General features: G+C 45.9%; 2 protein-coding genes across 2 annotated transcripts; both read left to right on the top strand.

Annotated features, from left to right (window-relative positions):
* The first annotated feature begins 5,463 nt into the window (after positions 1-5,463).
* LOC128781954 (cyclin-dependent kinase 4 inhibitor B-like) lies at positions 5,464-8,069 on the top strand. Its single transcript, XM_053931999.1, has 2 exons — positions 5,464-5,604; positions 7,121-8,069. Exons 1-2 carry the CDS (start codon positions 5,464-5,466, stop codon positions 7,382-7,384), a joined length of 405 nt encoding a protein of 134 aa, XP_053787974.1. The 3' UTR covers positions 7,385-8,069.
* Positions 8,070-13,962: 5,893 nt separating this feature from the next.
* Positions 13,963-20,806, top strand: LOC128782269 (cyclin-dependent kinase 4 inhibitor B-like). The gene is made up of 4 exons (XM_053932528.1): positions 13,963-13,966; positions 14,572-14,624; positions 17,145-17,258; positions 19,775-20,806. The coding sequence occupies exons 1-4, from the start codon at positions 13,963-13,965 to the stop codon at positions 20,069-20,071; spliced, it is 468 nt and encodes a 155-aa protein (XP_053788503.1). The 3' UTR covers positions 20,072-20,806.
* The last annotated feature ends 249 nt before the right edge of the window (positions 20,807-21,055 follow it).

Genomic DNA, 21,055 nt, shown 5'->3' with positions numbered 1-21,055 from the left:
TGAAGAGAAATAATGAAATATAACATCATGAGAAACAAGGCTAGTCAGGTGACTCATCTTTTTAGAGAGCACCTTAAGGCTGCAAGCAGTGAGGAGTCTGCTATCACTCTGCAGATAAAATCTCCAGAATCACAGTGCTTCCTTGACCATAAGAAAACTGTACTTGTTCATAAACAAAAATATCTCAACCTACATTTTTACATCATTGTTCTTTGACAGGTAGTCTTACCAAAGTTTTTCTAGAAAATGCTGTTTACATAAGAAATTTAAAATGCAATATGACACAAGGCTTTCACAGGCTTTACCACTACAATAAAAAAAATGCAAATAGTCAAAAAGGAGTTTTAATGACAGAAATCTTACAGCTTAACCAGTCTAATAAGAAAAAGATAAAACACAGACAACAGAGATCTCCTCAGGTAGAAACACTTTCATTTGAAACCATATCATGCTCTCTTTTTTGTTTAAAACCACGTAATCTATGTATGTCTTATAAAATATGCCATTCTATTGGATGAGATTGTATATGCACAAGAATTCCAGCATTGCCAAATTATAAATTTGAAGTTACTTTAAAACAATTGTGTCAAAATACTCTGATTTTGCTGAGCTTGCCTTAAAATACTTGATACTTAAAAGACACTTATTATTCTATCTACTCACTGAGCCTATGGATTTGAAAATACTCTTGTTTTCAGCTAAACACCTACTTCCAGCACTTAATTAATGTTCTGAAGGAAGAATGCCATGGTTAGAGTCAAGCCAATGTTTCACTGTTCTGATGAATTTTTATGTGCTTTGGTGTGACCAATCTGTGTGGGAAGAGATAGGAGCTGCACTGCAGGCTGTGGGATGCCTCTGCAGAGACACATGGCAGCACAAAGGAGCACACAGCAGCACAGAGAGGCCTGTCTGCACCTGACCTTGGCTGGAGGTGCCACTGGGCAGATCCCTACGGGAGAGGAGCCTGCCCAAAGGTGACAGATGGGTGAACAGAGCATGATCACCCATAGAAGGACATTTAGAAAGCTGACATGGCAACATGGGATAGGTCACATAGTGAGAATTACCATGCAAGGAAATACTGTGCCTTGAAAAAATTTATAAAACCAACTCCTGTGTACCAATGAGTGATTCAGATTCCCTGCCAGTCTGAGTTCATGTCTTGGTTGCTTACAAGTCTGGGCAGTGACATTTTCCTGTTCCCTGTTTTTTTGATAGACATTTTATGGGTCTGTGTGATTAGGTAAAAGAAAGATCCTAGATTTATGAAACAAGTTTCAAATATGACCACGGGAGATGATAAAATTAAGAGACAAGTTAAAGGTTACGGTCTTGGTTTGAAAAGACAGGTGTCTGCTAAGGAAGGTGGGACCCAACCCCGAAATGGGAAATGTAAACCGCCTCCCTCCAAATTGTTATAATTTTGAAATTAAGGGGGGTTCTCAGGCAAAGATATGGGAGCAGGAATAACAGTTCTTTATTAGGGAAGAAAATAAAAATAAAATAGACAATGCAGTGAACCAAAACAACACTGACAGAGTCAGAATACAACCTGACACCCTGTTGGTCCAGGTGTTGGTAGCAGTCCAATTGAAATGGTGGCTGCAGTCCTCCTGGAGTGTCAGGTGTGGTTCTGTTGAAGCAGTGATCCTATAGAAGGGTGTAGTCTTCCTCTGAAGAACCAGTGGTGGTGGAGATAAGCCTGGTCTTCCTCTGGGAATCCAGTGGAAAAGGCAGCTGCTTCTCCAGGAATACAGTGGGAAGGCTGTTCTGGTGTCCCAAAATCTCAGATTATATCCAGGTAGGAATGCTTGGCTCCTCCCTCTGGGCGGAGCATCTCACAATGGGATTATGTAATTTAACAGCAGATGTCTCCCCAGAGGGAGAATTGGTTTATGGAAAAGATAAATTTTTAAAATTTAAAAAGCCCAATTAACAGAAGGTAACTGCCGCACCTCTAACAGATGGCAAATAGAATACACTCATTGCCTTGCAATCTAGGACAATCACCTTAATTACTTGGAGTTACAGTTTGATAATCTAAAGCATGTTTTGTTTTGCTTGTTTTGTTTGCGGTTTTTGGTTGCGTTTAGTTGGTTGTTGGTTGGTTGTTTTGAGGCTTCTGTTGGGTTTTTTAAGGGTTTTTTGTGGTTTTTTTTTGGGGGGGGGGTGCGAAGGCACTATTAGTTTTATTGCTATTGGTTTTCTAACAGAGTACTTTTTCTACCACTGATTAGGCTGTCCTGGGGGAATGTTTTATCAAAGAGCCTCAAAAAAGCAAATGACATATCCAACATGATGACCAAACATGGGAACAAGTTTCAAGGTAAATTTGAAAAAAAAAGTTTCAAGTTTCATCTGTAAAACTTAAAATTTCAGTAAGAGTAATAGTGCACACAGAGAGCTCATTGCAAATATAGTTGGACAAATAGCCATAAAATTGCCAGAAGGGTGTCTATGCAGTGTTTTGTAGTGCTGATGTCCACGTCCCTTGAAATAATACATAAAGAACAGCTGGGTAAGAAAGAGAAAATAAACTTCCAAAATACTGCCAATACTATAACAAAGAGACAAATTAAATTATAGTTAGTGGTTTTATACTTCTACTTGAAAGAAGTGCAAAACCAGGATGTTTTCCTGTTTTGGTTTATTTGCATACTTATTTTGATCCAGAAAAGGAATGTTAGTGCTATCTATTTTCCCACTTCCCAGAGAAGGAGACCCAGCTAAGGGAAGTACAGAACCTTCTACTCCAAATGTAACTACTTAAAAGGTGTCAGTTAGAAGAAAACATATGTGGGACAAACTGCCGATATTTTTTTCCTCCCCAGGAAAAATTAGGTTGCTGTATTTGATCGATTCTAAGTTGATTCCACATTATGCGTACAATTGAGTATCTTCTTGAATCTCTCAATGTCTCTCTTTCCTTTGATTGTAGAAAATGGTATTGTTGCAGTGCTTGCAAGGTCTTTCTACTTGCCAAGAGATTTGTATTTATTTAGCATTTTGTCTCTGTCCATACACATAATTAATAAACCTGCAGCACAGAAAGGTGTGACACTTCCCTAAACAGTTGTTTTAAGGTCATGATTGTACAATTTACCTCTCCAATACTAACTTTGAAACAGGAAGACGTCACTTCCAACTGTGTAGCAGCTTCTTTAAAGCTACTGGACAGCAAAATTGTCCTTCAGACAGTAAACACGTATTCAGAACAAAAGGAAACCTCTATCTGAGATTCCAGCTCCAAGGCAAGCAGTTTCCATCAAAAATATCTCAGGTTTTGCTAATGGACAGGGTTTCCTTTCTTGGTCAGGAAAATGAACATTTATGAATTTGCAAAAGGGAGAAGGGAACATTTATGAGTTTGTTGAAGGGGAGTCTTCCCTAATGGCACAATGTAGGTTTTTCTGATTGCAGGAAAAATTATGAAGGACTCCTTAATTTGTCATTCATATATATTTGACAGTGCTAATTAATGAGGTTGGTAGGAAATGCCAACCTTTTCTGAAAGTGGTGTGAAGGAATATTTTGGTTATCTTATTTACCACATAGCCTTGAAATAACAAATTAAACAAATAAGTAGAAAACTTATCTTTCTTTAGATATAATTTCCATGATTTTTCTTTGCTAAAATAAAGTGCCCCACCTATATCTTTCACACAATTCCTGTACACGTGAACTGATTTTTTTTTACCTTATGGATGTATCACTGGCATCAAAGTCTTGTCAGAATCCTTTTTCTTTATTGTTTGTCCTGTAGCTGAGAATCAGGATCAATACACTGTCTCTGTGAAACTGATTCTACAATACTGCTCTTTGCTGCTGCTGTAAATATCAACTTGCAGTCTTTTCAAGGCTTAACTATACTGCTCACAGGTTGGGTGTTTCCATCATACAGTGATCCACATACCAGGGTATATGGATTAAACTATTCCACTTGTTTCCTTTTATATAATGTGGAGTCCTGAATTATCTTTATTTTCACATTTGTATGGCATCTGGTGCTTGAATGGAAAACTCATTAGTAAAGGAAAAAAAAAAAAAAAAAAAAAAAAAACAAAACAAAAAAACAAGGCAAACCAACCAACCAACTAAAAAACCAAACACAAACACAAGGAAATCACAAGATCATGTTTAAATGCTCAATTATTTAACCAGAAGCAACAATTTATATCAAGAAGCTCTTTATGGTGAGTGAAACGTCACTCATTTCTGCATATCTAAACATAGAAGCCGTAGCAAAGTGTAATGATGAAGAAGAATTTGGCACTAGACCACTACAGTTTTAGGAACATATCAAATGTTCCTGTTTTAGGAACATATCAAATGTTATCTCCCCGGGCGGCCCTATACGGCCCGACATCGCACTTCACACGTGCGTACATGCGGGGCGTTTAGAAAGGGTGCTTTTAGGGACGGGTCCGGAGGCGGGGGGTACCGCGGAGCGGAGGAAGGTCAGAGGCGGTGGGCAGCAGCCCGGCGGCGGGGTAGCTGTCCGTGGTGCTGCCGGCACCGCCCTCCCCCGAGCGCTCCGCCCCGGCCCGCCGGGTCCCGCCGGGAGGCGAGCGCTGAAACCCTGCCCTGGCGCAGAGCTTGCTTGTTGCCAGAGGCCTTTGTTTGGCTTGTAACTTTTTCAAGGGGCAAAAAAAAAAAAAGAAAAAAAAAAAAAAAAGGGACTGTTTAGGCGGTGGGGTGGAGACGTTGCAGCCGTGATTCGTGTCTATAGGCTGTGGGCACCGCTGAGTCCGCTGTCTCTTACTAAGTGACCCTGCCAACTAAAAAAGCAGAGAAGGGAGCTCGCAGCTCACCCGAGGGAAGGCAAGGAGGGGCGGCCACCTCCCCCTCCTGCGCCTCGGGCGCCGATGGGAGTCCCGAGAGGGCGAGAAGGCAGCGCTGGGGGGTCGTGGCCCTGGTGACATTAGGCCCGCGGTCCTGGGGCCACTCTCCTTATGTCCCGCTCTCGTTAAAAGTTATTTGCTACTTTTGCTCCTCCCCTTCCTCTGCTCCTGCTCCTCTCGTGGCGGTCAGGGACTGGTTTACACGCTGCTGCCCTCAGGAGAGAGACACGGAGAATAAAATAATAGGCGAACATAAAAGATTGAGAGAGAACCCGTCCCGCCGCCCACCCGGGAGCCCGGCCCTCTCTGTCGTCGAAGAGCTGAGCAAGTCGCTCCGCCCCGTCAGGGTGAGGCCAGCGGTGGCACCGAGAGGGGCCGGGCGGCACCAGCCGGGTGGAGAAAACGAGAGCCGGGAGCCTCTGCCGCGTCCTCGCAGGTGGAGGCGGTCTCGGCGACAACACCGCACGGGAACCTCTGGGCCGGGGCCGCCGCCGGGGGCGTGGGCCTGGCATTCCCATGGGCAAGGCGCTCCCCAGGGCCGGGATCGCCGCCAGCCTCGGGCAGCGCGGGGCGGCGGAGTGGTGGCTGCGGCGCCGTGCGGGGTGCGGCGGGCCGGGACATGGCGAGGCGGGCGGGAGGCGCAGTGGCGGATGAGCTGGCCAACGCCGCCGCCCGTGGGGACCTGCAGCGCCTCAGGGAGCTGCTGGACGGAGCGGCCGACCCCAACGCCGCCAACTCCTACGGCAGGACCCCCATCCAGGTAGGGAGGCGGACTGCTGGCAGCTGGGCGAGGGCAGCGGCCCTCCGCGCCCTGCCCGAGGGGGGCGGCAGCAGCCCCGGGGCAGCAGCGGACCCTCCGGTACCCCGGAAGCGACCGCCCCCCGTCACTGTGCTCGGCTGCTGTCGAGGCGGCGTGGCACAGGCGTTCTTCTCGCCTCTCTGGGAAGAAGAAAGTCTTCTCCGGTGACGGCCGCATCAGGCAGATTTTGGTCTTAGCAACCCTTTACTTTATTTGGACCAACTGAGATAAGATGACTCAAATCCGAGAACTTAAATGCTCATCTCGCAATAAACATGCAATAAAATGTATCATGCCATGTTTGCAGAAATAATCTCCCTTTCGTTATACCTCGTCTTCTGCTTTATATGGCTGTATTTTTTGTCTCCCATGAAAAAAAAAGGATATTCGGTGGCTCTCATGAACAAAAATACCCAGTCGCGATAGCCTTGCCCAGCTGACGCTGCAAGTAGACAATGAGCAATCCCTGTGGGGCTCAGTCTGCCCACATTTTACACTCGCCTGAACGTGTGGGTAGACATAGCACCCGGACGTGTAGAAGAGGTTACCCTTATAAAGGTAGTTTTCGAGGTAATTCTAGCCAGCTTTTTCTTAAAATTTCAAAATAAAACGAAACTGGAATTATCTGAGAAGCTATATTTAAATTTTGCTGCCAGTGCTTGCAAAACACTCTCTGAGTCAAAATGTCGGTGGAGCATTTTACTCGAAACAGGTATTTGTTACCGTCCTGCAGTGCTTTAACTTTTTTTGTTTGGGTTTTTTTTTTTTCCCCCAATCTTCGCGACAGGGACTTATCCCCTGTGCTGAACAGACTGCTGGGTGCGCTAGAGGAAGCTCAGCTAAGAAAAAGGTGAGACCGATGCGGAGGGCTGCTGGACACGTTGGTACTGCCCTGGACACGCGGGTGAAGCAAAAGGTTCATTCCCCCCTGACGGTCAGGGAAGCGCGGCTGCGGCGCCGCAGACACGGTGCGTTCCGTACATTACACGTCTCCCCTTGCCAAGGACCCTCTGGAGAAGCGTCACGGATGCGAGCGGAACAACAGCGATCCACGCGAGCCGCTGCGCCGGCACGTTTCCGCGGGGACCGGTGCAAAGCGACTTGAGACTTGACCTGGGTTTCTATGGGAGCGCGTCGGGAGAAGGACGAGCCCCTTCCCCCGGTTCGTCTGCTCCGAGCCTACCGACTTCCCGCTCCTGTCGCGGAGTAGCCCCAGTGTGCATCCACACCCCCCGACCCCGACAGGGTCCCCACCTGTTCTCTCCTGTCACTTAGCGTGTGTAAAGGAGAGTTAACCAATACGGCACAACTCCCCCGACGGGTACACGTTCTCCACCGTTCGTGGCACGTGCAGAGCCGATCTCTATGCCTCACGGGCGGATTTTCTTCTCCTTTCCATTGTGGATTTCCGTTCCCTCCGGGCCGAGCGACAAAGTCTGAGCTCTGCGGTGGGCGCTGACGCTGTCTCTCCCCGCAGGTGATGATGCTGGGCAGCCCGCGGGTGGCCGAGCTGCTGCTGCGACACGGAGCCGACCCCAACCGCCCCGACCCGCGCACCGGCTGCCTCCCGGCGCACGATGCGGCCCGCTCCGGCTTTCTGGAGACGCTAGCGGCGCTGCACCGGGCCGGGGCGCGCCTCGACCTCCCCGACGGCCGCGGCCGCCTGCCCCTCGACGTGGAGGCGGGGGGCCCGCACGGAGCGGTGGAGCGGTACCTGCGCGACCCTCCGCCCTGTGCCTAACCTCACCCCGGACCATTCCCTCCCCATACTTATTGCCCGCTCCCAAGTCGGGAGACACCAAGTGGAACAGTACTCATGCGATGTTGTGAATAACCCCGGATGGCGTTTCCCTGCTGCATGCACGAAGGACAATATTTTTTGCTCATGACCGTATATTATCCTACACTGGAAATGCTATGGCCCTCTGCAGGCCCCCTTTTTCACACAAGAGTCCAAATACTGAAGAGAAATATGAAGTAGGAAGTATGAAATATGAAATAAGAAAATACTAAATGTGAAAATATTAAATAGCAAATATTGAATATTAAATATGAAGGAAAATCCCTGTACAGAGATATGGTACTATAAACCCTCCCTCTGCTTTGATGGGGCCGCGTCTGGATTTTGTGCTCCCCAGTGGCTCCCCACTCACACTTCCTAGTCCTCCATCTGAAGAAGATGGGAGATGTTTCAGGGTCTCCCTGTCCCAACGGCTCCCTGTTTGATTTTGGTTAAAGCAATCTGAAGGGGTGCTGAAGCCAATCTGCCTTTCTCTGGCAAAACCCGCTGGACAGCAGGATCAGTGCTTCCTGGTGTGATTGCAGCTTTGGTAAATACCTTATTAAAATCACGTAGGATGCTGTGCATGTCTGTACATGTATTCCCAGCACATCCGTAGCTTTCCTTGTGTAGGCTGCAACTAAAAGACCTGAAAGGATAAAATAAAGAGAAATTTGTATCTCTGCAAGCCTGATATGATCCTTAGTTGAAGTACTCGTTGTTTTAACAATTTGCAAGTGACCTTTTCTGAGTTATAGTACATCTAAAAAATCATGTGATTATGAAACCAAGGCAGCCATAAACGAAAAATTAAAAATTATACATCTGAGCTCCAGTGCTTCCCAAGATGCTCGAGGTGACCCATTTGGTGAAGAAACAAGAAAACCTTTGAAACAACTCTGCTGCTGGTGGGGGAACCGGAGGGGGGCTATCTATTAATTATATGACAGCTGATACATGTTTCACTGGCTGCTTCGGTGCAGAGGAGTTGGATGTGAGCACCCCAGGAAAAAAGATACAGCTGCAGCCCAGGCTCTGCCGAGGTGGAAGGAGGAGGCGGAGGGACCCGGTCTCACCGCAGCGAGTCCCCAAGCCCCCAGAGAGGTGTGCTTGAGGTAGTGCACAGAGAGCAGCAAGTCGGGTGGTGAGGCAGGGACGGTGCTCCCAGCCAGTGCGAGAAAAGTGGAAGACCCTGCCTCGCTCCCTGGGACCCATCTGGGGTTGTGTTCACACATCCTGCACCTTAGAGGCTGAGAAAGGGAAGCCAGGCGAAGCAATGACAGAGTTCAGTTCTCGTACCCCAGCGCTAATCCTGGGCAATTTGCAGAGCTATCTGTAGAAAACGTGGAAAATATTTATCTTGGTTTTGCATTCCTACTGAGTATCCAATCCCTAGGTATCTCATACAGAAACATGAAAAATAATGTATATGCCTTTTTTGTAACGTGTTGGAATTTGCTATTTATTATAATGTAATTTCATATAATGCTTGCTGTATAATTATTTTGTATCTGTTGTCATGCTATAAAATATTTAGTTATGTCATTAATGTATATAATGCGTCTATGTATATGATACACATATCTTTCTATATGATACACATATAGAAAACACATATACAAAACGTTATGATTATGCATCAATGTGATATATTCGATTAATAATTATTTTTATATGTAATATGCTTAGTTGTTTACCTTCTTGGTTTAATTGTAATGAAATTATATGTGTCTAAAACACGTACAAAGCATTAATGTTATCTTTTATCTATATTCACACTTTTTCACAAGAATGCCTAAAACATATATTTTATACATATCTATAAATAGAAAACATGTAACATCATAAAAACATATAATATTTGATTATAATACCTTATTAATTTGCACTGCACTCTGCCCTAAAACATGGCATAGCTGAACCAAGGACAACACTGGGGATGTTGCAGTTAAGTGCCTGCATCCTGTGCCTATGGGAACCAGAATGGAGCTGCAACCAGATGTGGAGATGGGGGAAAGCTAGAGCCTGACCACACTCCTGCAGAACAGTGAGGTTCTATTAAACTGCACTTCCATCCTCAATTGGACCAGTATTCCTGTTTTAAATCGTCATTTTCTCCAATAACCAGATTTGATTTCAACTTTGTAGCATTCCCATTAAGGCTTATGAAGCTATAGCAACAAAAATAGTAATATTATATTACTACTGTTATTGTCCATAAAGTTGGCAGGGAAACAACACAAAATTGCTAGGCTGACCGCACCAAATAAGTAGAGCATGCCCTTAAAACCCAGCAAGGCTAAATACCTAATTGTTATAAATCTGCCTCGCGGAGTAGGTCTGGAGCCTCTTCCCAGGACCGGACCGTGGTGGGGACTACTCACTCCGTGGAAAGATGAGGATCACCGGCAAGATCCCATTTGGCTGCGGGAGCTTCCACAGGCACCTTTTCTGCTGGCAGCAGCAGCAGCTCCAGGGCTTGGAGTCCTCCTTGAAAAGAAGAATACTAACAGTTAACAACAAACAGCAGCAATACACTTTACCAAGAAAACCCTAAAAGCATTATGTTTAAGGCAGCAAGTTACTCGCAATTTTTATTTTTAATATTGCCACTGTAATCGAGTACATGTGCGAGCACACGTACACCATTCTGCAGCAGGATTTGCACCCTGTGCACGACGAGCCCCGGATCGGCCATGCATTCAGCGTTGGTGGGTATTCGGTTTCTATTGCCAAAGCTGTCGGTCCATCCTCTCACCACTGCTCCGGCACCTGCACCCCACAGCTACGTAGGCATTCATTTCTCTGAATTTTGCCTTGACGGTCGGGAAGCAGTAGTCATATCAGGGGAGTAGAGGAGGAAAAAATAACAGTGAATAAAAGCTTCTCTCGAAAGGTGCTTTCATTTCGAAATGGCTGAATTTGCTTTTCCAGTTTCCCAGGCTTGAAATCGGACTTGAAAAGGGTTTTTTTTTCCTTTTCCTTATCAGCATTGTTAGGGTTACTCCGTGCTTTCTGTTGACATTTCTCCATCCGAGAGAAGGAGGTGTTTGTTGTGGGGGGTTGTTGCACATGCTTATGTTCACCATCCCTCCCAGGGACTGCCACTCTGCGTCCCCACCCGGCGCTTTTCCCGCTGCTCCCCGCAGTGCCGGAGCTGCCCCGATCCCTCTCCCAGCCGCCTCTAGCCGTGACCATCCGAGCCGGGCCCCGCCATGTCCGGGGAGGGGGAAGATGCGCCAGCAGAAATGACGCTCTCCCGGTCCATTGCTCTTCTCACGCCTCGCACGGAGGTACCCCGCACCTGGGAGGGGGGCAGCGCAAGCAGAAGAATTCTTGGGGTGGGGAGTGGGACAGGGAGGTAGCAGTAACCCCCTCCATCGCCCAGGGACGCTCTGCCCGGCGGCAGAGCTGGTTCAGCACCGTCTGTCGCGGGTCTCGGCAGCTCACCGGTGCTTCCGGAGCCGGATGGGCAGGGGAGTGCCAGCAGGTGGGCAGGGGCTTCTGGCCGACCCTCCGCTGCTCCCCCGTCTCGCTCCAAAACCTCGTCCTTCAAAAGGAAAGCGAAGAGGTCCGACACCGCGGAGCACGACCGGGGAGAAGGCTCGGGGGCTGGGCGGGGAACCGTTCATTACCCGTTTCGGTGACCGGCGCGGGGAAATAGAGATCCTCTTTTCTTTTCTCTCCCCCGTCCCGGCGCCCCCCACTCCCCCGCTTCTCTACGCGACGCTCCCGCGTCGCGTTTAAATGGCCATGTGACAAGGAAATAGCTACTCGCCCGAGCCAACACTGGCCCGCGCTTTCAAAGCGGCAGCGATCCGCTAGCTGGATCTCACGAGAGCCAGCGCGGCGCTCCGGGCCGCCGTAGGCCCCCTTCCCGTCGGGGTTTTCCCGGGGGGAGTGAGGTCCGAGAGCAACTGAACAGCAAGAAAAAAACCCAAACCAAGCGGGAGGCGGTGTTTTTGGAGGGGCAGAGCGGGGGGAGGGCAAGGAGATGTCGTCAAGGCTTTGTTTGAAAGCCTCGGAGCGCCCTGCGATTGGCCGGTCCCCACGCCTGTCTGGTGGCGGTGCTCTTCCCCGGCGATCTTCCCCATCCCCCGCTGCCAACCTTCCTTCGCCCGCTTTTCGAAGCGGGAGCCATCATCGTGGGAGTAGTTTAGAGCGGGGAGGAGTTTAGGGGAGGGGTAGGGAGCGAAGGGGGTGTGAAGTGAAATGGAGAGTCGAAATTAGTTAAACGGAAAAGAAAAAAAAATGAAAAAAAAAAAAAAAGGAGAAAGAAAATCCTCTCCAGTGAATGGAGGGTGAGAGGGCCGATTCACCGGTGGGGCCCGGCTGGGGAGGTATTTATAGCGTGACGCGCCCGCGGAATCCCCGCACCCATGACCCCGCGGATAAGGTGCACCATCCACTTTCGCCGCGCCCGCAGCCTGCCCCGGGCCTGGGCGCTGGGCTGGCGCATCCTCCGCCGCGTTTTCGGGGCGCTGGGGCGGCGCTGGCCGAGGCGCCTTGCCCTGCAGCTGGTCCTGCGGCGGAGGCGCCGCGGAAGCCCCCGGCCCAGGTAGGACACCCGGAGCGGGGCCGCTCGGGGGCAGTGCGGGCGGCCCGACGGGGCGGAGGGAGCGGGAGACGGCGGCCCAGCGCCGGTGGCAGCGCCGCGGGGACCCCTCCGCGCCGCATGCTCAGATGGCACCGGGAAACACATTAGATTTCTACAGGCAGGGTGTTTCTGTGCGGGTTTTTGGTTTTTTTTGTGTTTTTTTTTTTTTTTTTTGTGTTTTTTTTTTTGTCTTTTTTTTTTTTTTTTTACGCAGTAGAAAATGTCCGGTTCTTGAAAAGTTACTGTAACTTATTTCTGCCTTGCCTCCTACTTTTTGAGAAGTTTTCTGTATATTTTATTACGAAAATATAAACCCACTACCCCTTCCCATCCTTTTCAGACAGTTTCTTGCAAACAAGAAAGATAGCTATTGCTCTGAAGAGAGAAAATGGCCACTGTTTTCCGACCGTCTATTACTTTCCACTCTTGCAAACGACAGTGAAATACAGTGGCCTACTTTTCCTTCCCTTGCTGTTACAAAAATATGGGAAATAAGGGTCAGAGTGGCCAAGCAGCGTCAGAAAGTGTAATTATAATACACTCGTATGAAAGGCCTTGAGACACATCCGAGGCTCGGGCAGTTTTAGAGACTTTTTCCTCACTGTAGAGTGCAAAATTGGATTGTTGCAGCATTGATTATCACACATAAAAACAACAATTATAATTAGACGTACAGTGAAGCTAAAGTGAATATTAATTTTGCTGAGAATCTGAAGATTGTTCTGCAAAATCCTCATAGAAGGTTATTAGAGCATTCCACAGCCTCCTCTAATACAGAGCACAGTCTAGAAAGAACAGAGGTGGAAGTAGAAATATTTGCCTCAAAATTACTTCAAAAATAGAAACCATTTATTTTATACATGTATAAATAGATGTATTAAATTTTTAACCTTTCAAGCTATAGGACACAGGGTGTGGAGATAAAGTAATTCAGAGTTTCCCAGCTCCACTCTCTGTTTAGATTGCTTCCAATGCTATTTGAATAAAAAGTGTGGGGCCGTACACGAAGACACACGCAGATATAAAAACTTTCTGGATATATTTATAAATATATAAATCAGAAACTATAGACAGTTTTCTTTGTTGCCTCCAAATTGCCTCATTTTTTGCATTTGTAGTAGGCCTATTTTCTTCATTTTACACTAAATGGGGGAAAAAGAAACTATAAACTCTGTCCAACCTGAAAAGCATGAATCTCAAATGCAAACATAAGTATGAGGGTGCTAATCACCTCGAAGTAAACTCTCTGTAGCAAGGGCAAAAATCCCACATGGATCCAAAGTGTGGCTATTATTTTCTCACTGTATTTCCACACTTGCTGTAAATACTGCTACTTTTTTATTCCCTTTCCCTGAGCTTTTAATCGGGGAGAATAAGTTTTTCTAAAATGCCAGTTAGCTCTAGACTGCAAATCACATTTCGAAGGTCCTGGGATGTGTGTGTTAAATTTAATTAAAAAAAAAAATTAAACCACAAAACGAAACCAAAAAACCCTATTAAAAAACAGTATTTAGGGATAGTTTTGTAACTGTCTAGGGTAACACAAAATGGAGTTGTGGCTACCTCATCTCTAGAAGTGTCTGAGACCAGGCAGATGAGGCAGGGCGGTGGAGTGAGATTGGAAGTATTATCTCTGAAGTCCTTTCCAATCCTAAAGAACTCAGATTGTAAGATATACTCTATGAAGTATTTATTCATAATTACTGCAGCTATGTTTGAGCTTTTGTGTGTGATTTGGTTTTGGCTTTGTTTGTTCAGGATAATTTTTCAATCTTTTTAAAGTTCAATAGAAACCCCCATGGCACAACTTCTGAATGACTAAAATTAAAGTGATAGATTTTCCTGGTTTTAACCAATATGTGCAATGAGGATAAATATCTTTACAAATATTCTGACATTTTAAACTGAAGAGAAGAACGACAATGTTAAATTATTTATCTAAATGGGTATTGCTTCATTTTTAGTGTAACTCAGAACAACTGTTTCACCCACTCCCCTTAGATATAAAACAGGTTACTTCCATGAAACCTCTCCATTGCACCTCCTACCCCAACCTCTCTTGTGCTCTTTTTACCTGTTTTTTTACAAGCTAGGAAATCCCAATATTATGTTCTTTATAATTTGTCTCTTTATAGTATTTGATTAACCACTGAACCTATTATCCAAATACTTGTTAGATAAAACGTAAATGTTTTGAATTTTTTTGTTGTTGTTGTTGAAAGGGTAATACTTGCTAAGCCTTAAACAGGGCATAAGATGGCTGCTTTTTTAACTGAAAGTTACCTCTTCCATCCTTTATGCTCTTATCAAAACATCTCAGAAGAATTTTCAGGATTACTGTACTGTAGTATTAAAATGGATCTCTTTTCAGTGTCAAAGATCTGTATGGTTGAATAATGATTCTAAAATTAAATAAGCGCAGAAATGTAGGATAGGGACACTGCTTCCCTCTCTAAACTCTTTACTTTTTTAAATTCCTAACATGATTCTTTTTTTTTTTTCCTACTTTTTTACTGCAAAGATATTTTAATGAAAATATCTTTGCAGTAAGGTTTGCTGGGGGTAAAAGGTGGATTCCCTTCCCTCCTCCAAGATACAAGTGCAATACAAGGTTCTTTCTCAAAACACACTAGCATAGGCTGCTTTATTACCCTAACTTCAGATATGACTCTGTATTGTTATGTTTTGATTAATTTGAGGTCCTTTCTTGGTACTAGAATTGTATAACATAAGATTTGCTTTTAGAGGGGGAGGAAATCACATTCTTTCAATCATATAACTTAAAATGCTGCGACTTAAAAATGTTCTAGTAGTTTGATACTTTATTTGGAGGGTCAATAATGCTGGGACATAATAATGGGACAGTATTTGTTATTTTACACTATTAGCTTTTAACATAATTTAGTGAAGATGGAGATGGATATATAGACAGGCCCTCTGATTCGAAGTAACATCTTCATTTGCAAATACATTGACGTGTGAGTGTGGTTTTCTTTTTTTTTTTTTTTTTTTCGACAGAGAATTAACTAGGTTGGAAAAGTTCTCCAAGGTCATTGAGTCCCACCAATTTTTATGCTTATATACTCATAAAAAGATATGTATTTTTATATTAATACATAAATATGCATAAAATCATACCATTTCACAGAAAGAAAGACTGGGCTGTGATAACCTGCAACACTGCTACATCACTACTGATTTGAAATTTTAAGACACCTGGCAGACATAACCAATGAGGTTTTCTCCTTGGGTTTATCTCTACGTGGCTATCATTAGTGTCAGAGAGCACAAGAAGAGCTGAAAGATACTTTGCCTTTTGGGTGGGGGGTCATCTTACTTTCTTAGACTTTATAGACTTCTAAAATCCACTCTTTAAAACACTATTTATTAATTTTAAATTTTTATTTATTTATTTGTTTTAAATTGCCTATCTGTCCCGAGGGCTGTTTTGCACCATGCACTGTAGAAAAAAACACGATGTGGTGGGAGTTCACCACTAGTCCCTGGCAAGCGAGGGTCTCACCTCAAAATTTGGACCCTGATCTTGCAATGCCACTTGTCCCAGAAACTTCACAACGGTGGCTCCAAAAGCCACTAAACGAAGACATTTTAGTGAACCTCTGACTTGTCTATTCAGGGTTAAATCTGTGTTTATTTCTCCATCCGAGGATGTCTCTGCTTTCGGCTAATAGCAAATGTAGACATGAAATCACCGTGTTTCTCTTTTAGCTATGCAGAGCTCTTTAGGGGTCGTATCTGCACAGCAGATACTCATTCTGCGGCGTCGCACCGGTCTCTTGCAAATTAAAAAAAAAAAAAAAAAAAAAAAAAAGGAGGTTAGGGAACTGACGTTGTGAGGGGTGGGGGGGAGGGGAAAAAAAAGACAAAAAAAAAAAGGGAAAACAACACCCTGAAAAACACCCTTATTCCCCCTGCTTCTTACAAAGGTCAGCCCGGAACTTCGAGATGGCAGAATAGAAACTTCACGGCGCGGAGCGTGGGTGCCGACCACCCGCTCCCACTCGACGGCCGCGGGGGGGGTCGCTTGGGGCGGAGGGGTGTGTGTGACAGGAGTGCGTCAGTCTGGGCCTGCAGCGGGGAGACGCTTGGCGGAAAGCCAAGGGGAGGAGCAAGATTCTTGGATTTTGAAGATCTTTCATGGATGCAAGGCGAGATTCTTCTGCCTAGACTCCGGCTGCGCGGCTGGAGCTGCACCTTTATCTTGGCAGACTCTCGCTGCGGTTTTCCTGTTCCCGGGAGGCTCTGGCAGGGCCCGGCTGAAGCGATCCTCTTCTATCCGCTGCCGTTAGGTTGGTCGCAGACTTGCTGCGGGCACGGCTCCCTTCCTCATCCGGTCCGCCAGCTCTCGCCAGGCACAGGAGGGAGGGATGGACTCCCGACCCACCGCTCGGAGGGATAGGGCAGGATCCCATTCGGAGACAGAAAACAGAGCCATCACTCATACAAAGAGTCACTCTCTGTCCCGGGAAAGTACAGGTCCTTCGTCCCTTCCTCATGTCGTTGATCTGCCTGCGTTAGATACTCGCGTGGAGCATCCCCACCTGCCCCGGCCGAGGCAGCTGCCGTGGAAGCCTTTTTCCCCGTGGGTCTGAGCCCCGCTCCCCTGCCTTCGCAACCCGCCCCCATAAGGGGAGAGGTTGGGGACGCAAGACTGCCACCCCCATCTCCTCTTCCCCATCCCTTCTCCACCGCTCCCATCCCCTCCCCGCGAGAGCCGCTCGCACTTGGGGCGGGGATGAAACCGGGCTGCCTTCCGAGGTGCCATGCTTGAGGATCAGGCTGCCGCCACCCGGAGGTCCTTCGCCACCCTGCCGGTTCCCCTCGCCCCGGGCGGGTTGCGCGTGTTTTACCTCAGCTGCTGTGAGCCGCGGGAGAGGGAGAGCGGACACCGCAGCGTCGCTCCGCTGGAGGAGTGCCCGGAGTTGGGGGGCGACGGGAGGGGTAGGAGGGGGAAGGGGTGCGAGGGGGCGGTCGCTGCCCCCGGGAAAGGAGGACTTGGGTCGCAGTGACGGGCGAGATCGCAGCCAGTAGAGAGGGAAAGCCAGCGGCGGCCGTGTACCTCAGGTCGGCGGGGGGGCGATGGAGGGGTCCCCCCGGAGAGACGGCGACTGCCTGTGCAGCGCCGCCGCCCGCGGGGACCACAAAGAGGTGAAGAAGCTGCTTCAAGCAGGCGTGGATCCCAACGGGACCAACGCCTTTGGGAGAACCCCACTCCAGGTATGGAGTACGTCGGGTGCGGGGACAAGGGGGAAGCTGTGCTCTGCCACGTCGGCGGGGAAGGGTCTAATGTTTAGAATGAATTTTTATTGTTATGATCGGAACCGTACTCCAGCCGCAGCTATCTGCATTCAAATCTGCCCTTTATTAAGTTCAGCCGTCTTGTAAGCACAAGATGGAGTTCAGTGGGGAACCGCTGGCAGCAAACGGATTTTTCTAAGGGATATTCAAAAGGAAAAGTGGGACTGCAAAATCCGCTTCCAGATAACCTATCCAGATAGGTCTGGGGACTCACCTGCACTTCGAGCAAATTTGTTGTTTTTTAAAATACAGCCCGAACAGATCTTTTTTCCCCAAGGAAATCGAAGTGGGGTCCCTTTCTGGTATATTCACGAACAAAGAAACTAGAAACTGTGCTGGTAAAAATTGTAACTTGAAACTAGGTATATAGGAGTCTATAGTAGTCTATAGTATATACTAGGTATATAGTAGTCACCTCTTTTTTTCTTTTAGTAGTAGTAATTTTAATATTTTCTAGTCATCAATAGTGGCAGTATTTATCAATAGATGCTAGAAGTACCAGTACGTAGAGTTGCTTTCCAGGCTGTTTGAGAGTTACAACATACTTAAGTAGACATTTCTAAAATGTTTGTTGAACAATTAATATACTGTGACTTAAGCTAGAGTTAAAATGACAAAAATTTTTCGAGTTGCTATATTTTAGAGATGTTATTATTTCTAGAGATATTTAATGATTAACCGCGGCTATTTTGTCCCTTCAAAAACTTTACATGAAAAATTTTATGTGACAAGTATTTCACGTGGAGATTAAATATATTTAATAATTAATCAGCTAAGCCAAACAGCTATTTTTAGCTAAACTTTATACGAAAAACAAAACATTTTTCTGAATAAGTGTATTACGTAAGTGTATTAAGAAAGGCTCTCAGAAAGTTATTCGTTTTACTTCTGTTTTATGTTCAAATTGCAGATGAAAAGAATCTCTGAACTCTTATAAATTATCTTTCCTCATTTCAGACTAAGTTCTCTTTCACTTGTCAGCAATTTGCAAAATGGCTGACACTCGAATATGTGGACCCTCTTTTTCTTTCTGAAAAGATTAATATCGGGAATTTATATATTATGACATTTGTAAGTATTTTCGCACTTCTACTATAAATAAACCCAATTATTTGAAGTGCACAAACCAAAGTCCCGATAAAGAAATTGATAGAAAGCCTATTGTCTTAATATATTTTTCAAGCTGTTAAGTTGCAATTCATGGCAGTTAAAATTCCACTGAAAATGACCAGGACAATAAGTGAAGCAAAACTCCATGTACAAATTTATTTCGGGTCTTGGTTGATTTTTTTTTTTTTTTTTTTTTTTTTTTTTGGGTTTTGTTCAGTTGTGTATTATCAAGCATTGCCGAAAGTTTCTGCTACTGATAAAAAAGCAGAATGTCATTAGGAATTTGTCATTTAGACAGTATCAATATCATATTATGTTGTTGCTCTCCAGAATAGTGAACACTTTAGCCATATAATTCAGAAATTTAATTAATCCCCAGAGCTTCTCCCCTCACCAGCTGAGGTAACATGTTTTCCATCAGTTGGAATTTTCCATCAGATGGAATTCTCCATCAGTTAAGTTTGGTGCATTGCTTGTGAGCGTTCAGCAACTGCTCTCACACCTCTGAGAAGAAGATGGAACTGAGAGAGAAAAAAAAAAAAGAAAAAAAAAAAAAAAAAAAAGAAAAAACATCTTGGTCCGAAACTCAGGAGTGGAAAAATCGAAAATATCCACATCGAATGCCAAAAGGAGCCACACCCAGCTGCATTGCCCCATTGCTGTGCTGATCGTTGATAAATCGATAATGCATTCTAAGTGACAGCAACCTTAATGCAAGATCCCTCAGGTCCTTTGCTGTCACAAAATACATGGTGTGTATACATAGCATACAAATATTTACAAACTCTTCATATGTGTAAATATATTTAATGTATTTTTAATATATGTGTATGTCTAAATATAGTCATAATATAGATAAATGCACTATTTATTATATAATTACATAAACGGCGTCTGTATTGTGTGTATATATCTGTACACACACAGAGCTGTACCTGCATCTGTACCTGCGTGTAAACCTGTGTGTACGTATATATGCTTATACACACATGACAAGTACCATTTATACCATGGCGTATATAAATTATATAAATGTGAAGCAGAACATACGCATGTATTGTATCTAGCTGGAAACCACTAGCTAATATTTTTAATTTATCATCTAATCATAGACTATCTCGAGTTGGAAGGGATCCGTACGGATAATCGCAAACGGCTGTCACAATGTGTGCAGGTCATGACTACAAGAAGCCGACATAGCAGGATTACTCCCCAAAAGAGAAGTCGGTCCGGCCGCCGCCAGCCCCGGCTGGGCCCCGGACTCTCCGTGGAGGCGGGGCCCGGAGGTGTTCGCCTCGGGGCGCTGACGCTGTCTCTCCCCGCAGGTGATGATGCTGGGCAGCCCGCGGGTGGCCGAGCTGCTGCTGCGACACGGAGCCGACCCCAACCGCCCCGACCCGCGCACCGGCTGCCTCCCGGCGCACGATGCGGCCCGCTCCGGCTTTCTGGAGACGCTAGCGGCGCTGCACCGGGCCGGGGCGCGCCTCGACCTCCCCGACGGCCGCGGCCGCCTGCCCCTCGACGTGGCGGCGGGGGGCCCGCACGGAGCGGTGGAGCGGTACCTGCGCGGTCCTCCGCCCATTCCGGGAGCCGGGGGGGCCGCCGAGAAGCCTGCGCGCTGACCCGCCTCCGGCCGTCCATCCCGACGCTCCTCCTGTGCGTCCCGGAGCCCTCCGGCTCCCGCTTCTGCGAGAAGACACTTGCTGAGATTTTCTCTATTTCCTGAGAAAAAGAGGAAAAAATCTAAAACACAATCAAGATTAGCGCTCCTGCTTCTCCCTCTCGTGCTCTCCGGAGGGCAAAGCACAAGCGCCAGATGGTTCTGTTGTGCTTTAGCGGGGAAAAAAAATATTAAATGTTCACCTTTTCCTCTTTTTATTTTTTTTACAATAAAGCTGCTTAGAGAAGTGAGAACGCTATGTTTCCCTTACTGGCTTGCTCACTGCCCTGCAAGGCTTTGTATTTTAGTTATTCCTTGAGATCCTTTTATGTTGTTGCTCTCCAAAATAGTGAACATTTTAGCCATGTAATTCACAAATTTAATTAATCCCCAGAGCTTCTCCCCTCACCAGCCGACGCAACATAAAGTTTTAACACCAAGATGTAACAATTTTAACGCTGATCAGCATTACAGTTTGATAACTACAAACATTTTGTGTAGCTGTATTTATGGAAATTCGTGTGAGAAAACAACTGACAATTGGTTACTGCATCTTTTTTTGCATTTGGAGACCACACGTTCTTAGAAGATACAGACAACGAGCTTCTTATTTTTAAGACAGCTTTTTGGGTCTCCATATTTGGAAACAATAACAAATTACTGAGTTTGTTTATAAATCTGGATTTTCGCACCCTTCTTGGTTTCTGTGTTCCTGTGTAATTTCTATCATCTACCCGCTGTTCATACCACATATTTGTGATTAAATAGCTGCTATTAGTCTATAATAAAACATGAAAAAGACTGGCTTAAAAATAATTCACTCCTCATGTTCGAGGATTTAATGGTTCTGCAAGTAGGATTACTTAGTTGCATGGTGTTATTTATTTCAATTTTGTTCGTTGCTTTCAATTTTTGTGCATGTGTCTGCACAAATAAATATGGAGAT

The sequence above is a fragment of the Vidua chalybeata genome, chromosome Z (genome assembly GCF_026979565.1).
Source record: "Vidua chalybeata isolate OUT-0048 chromosome Z, bVidCha1 merged haplotype, whole genome shotgun sequence".
Taxonomy (NCBI): Eukaryota; Metazoa; Chordata; class Aves; order Passeriformes; family Viduidae; genus Vidua; species Vidua chalybeata.
This window is presented reverse-complemented; position numbering and strand designations above follow the sequence as displayed.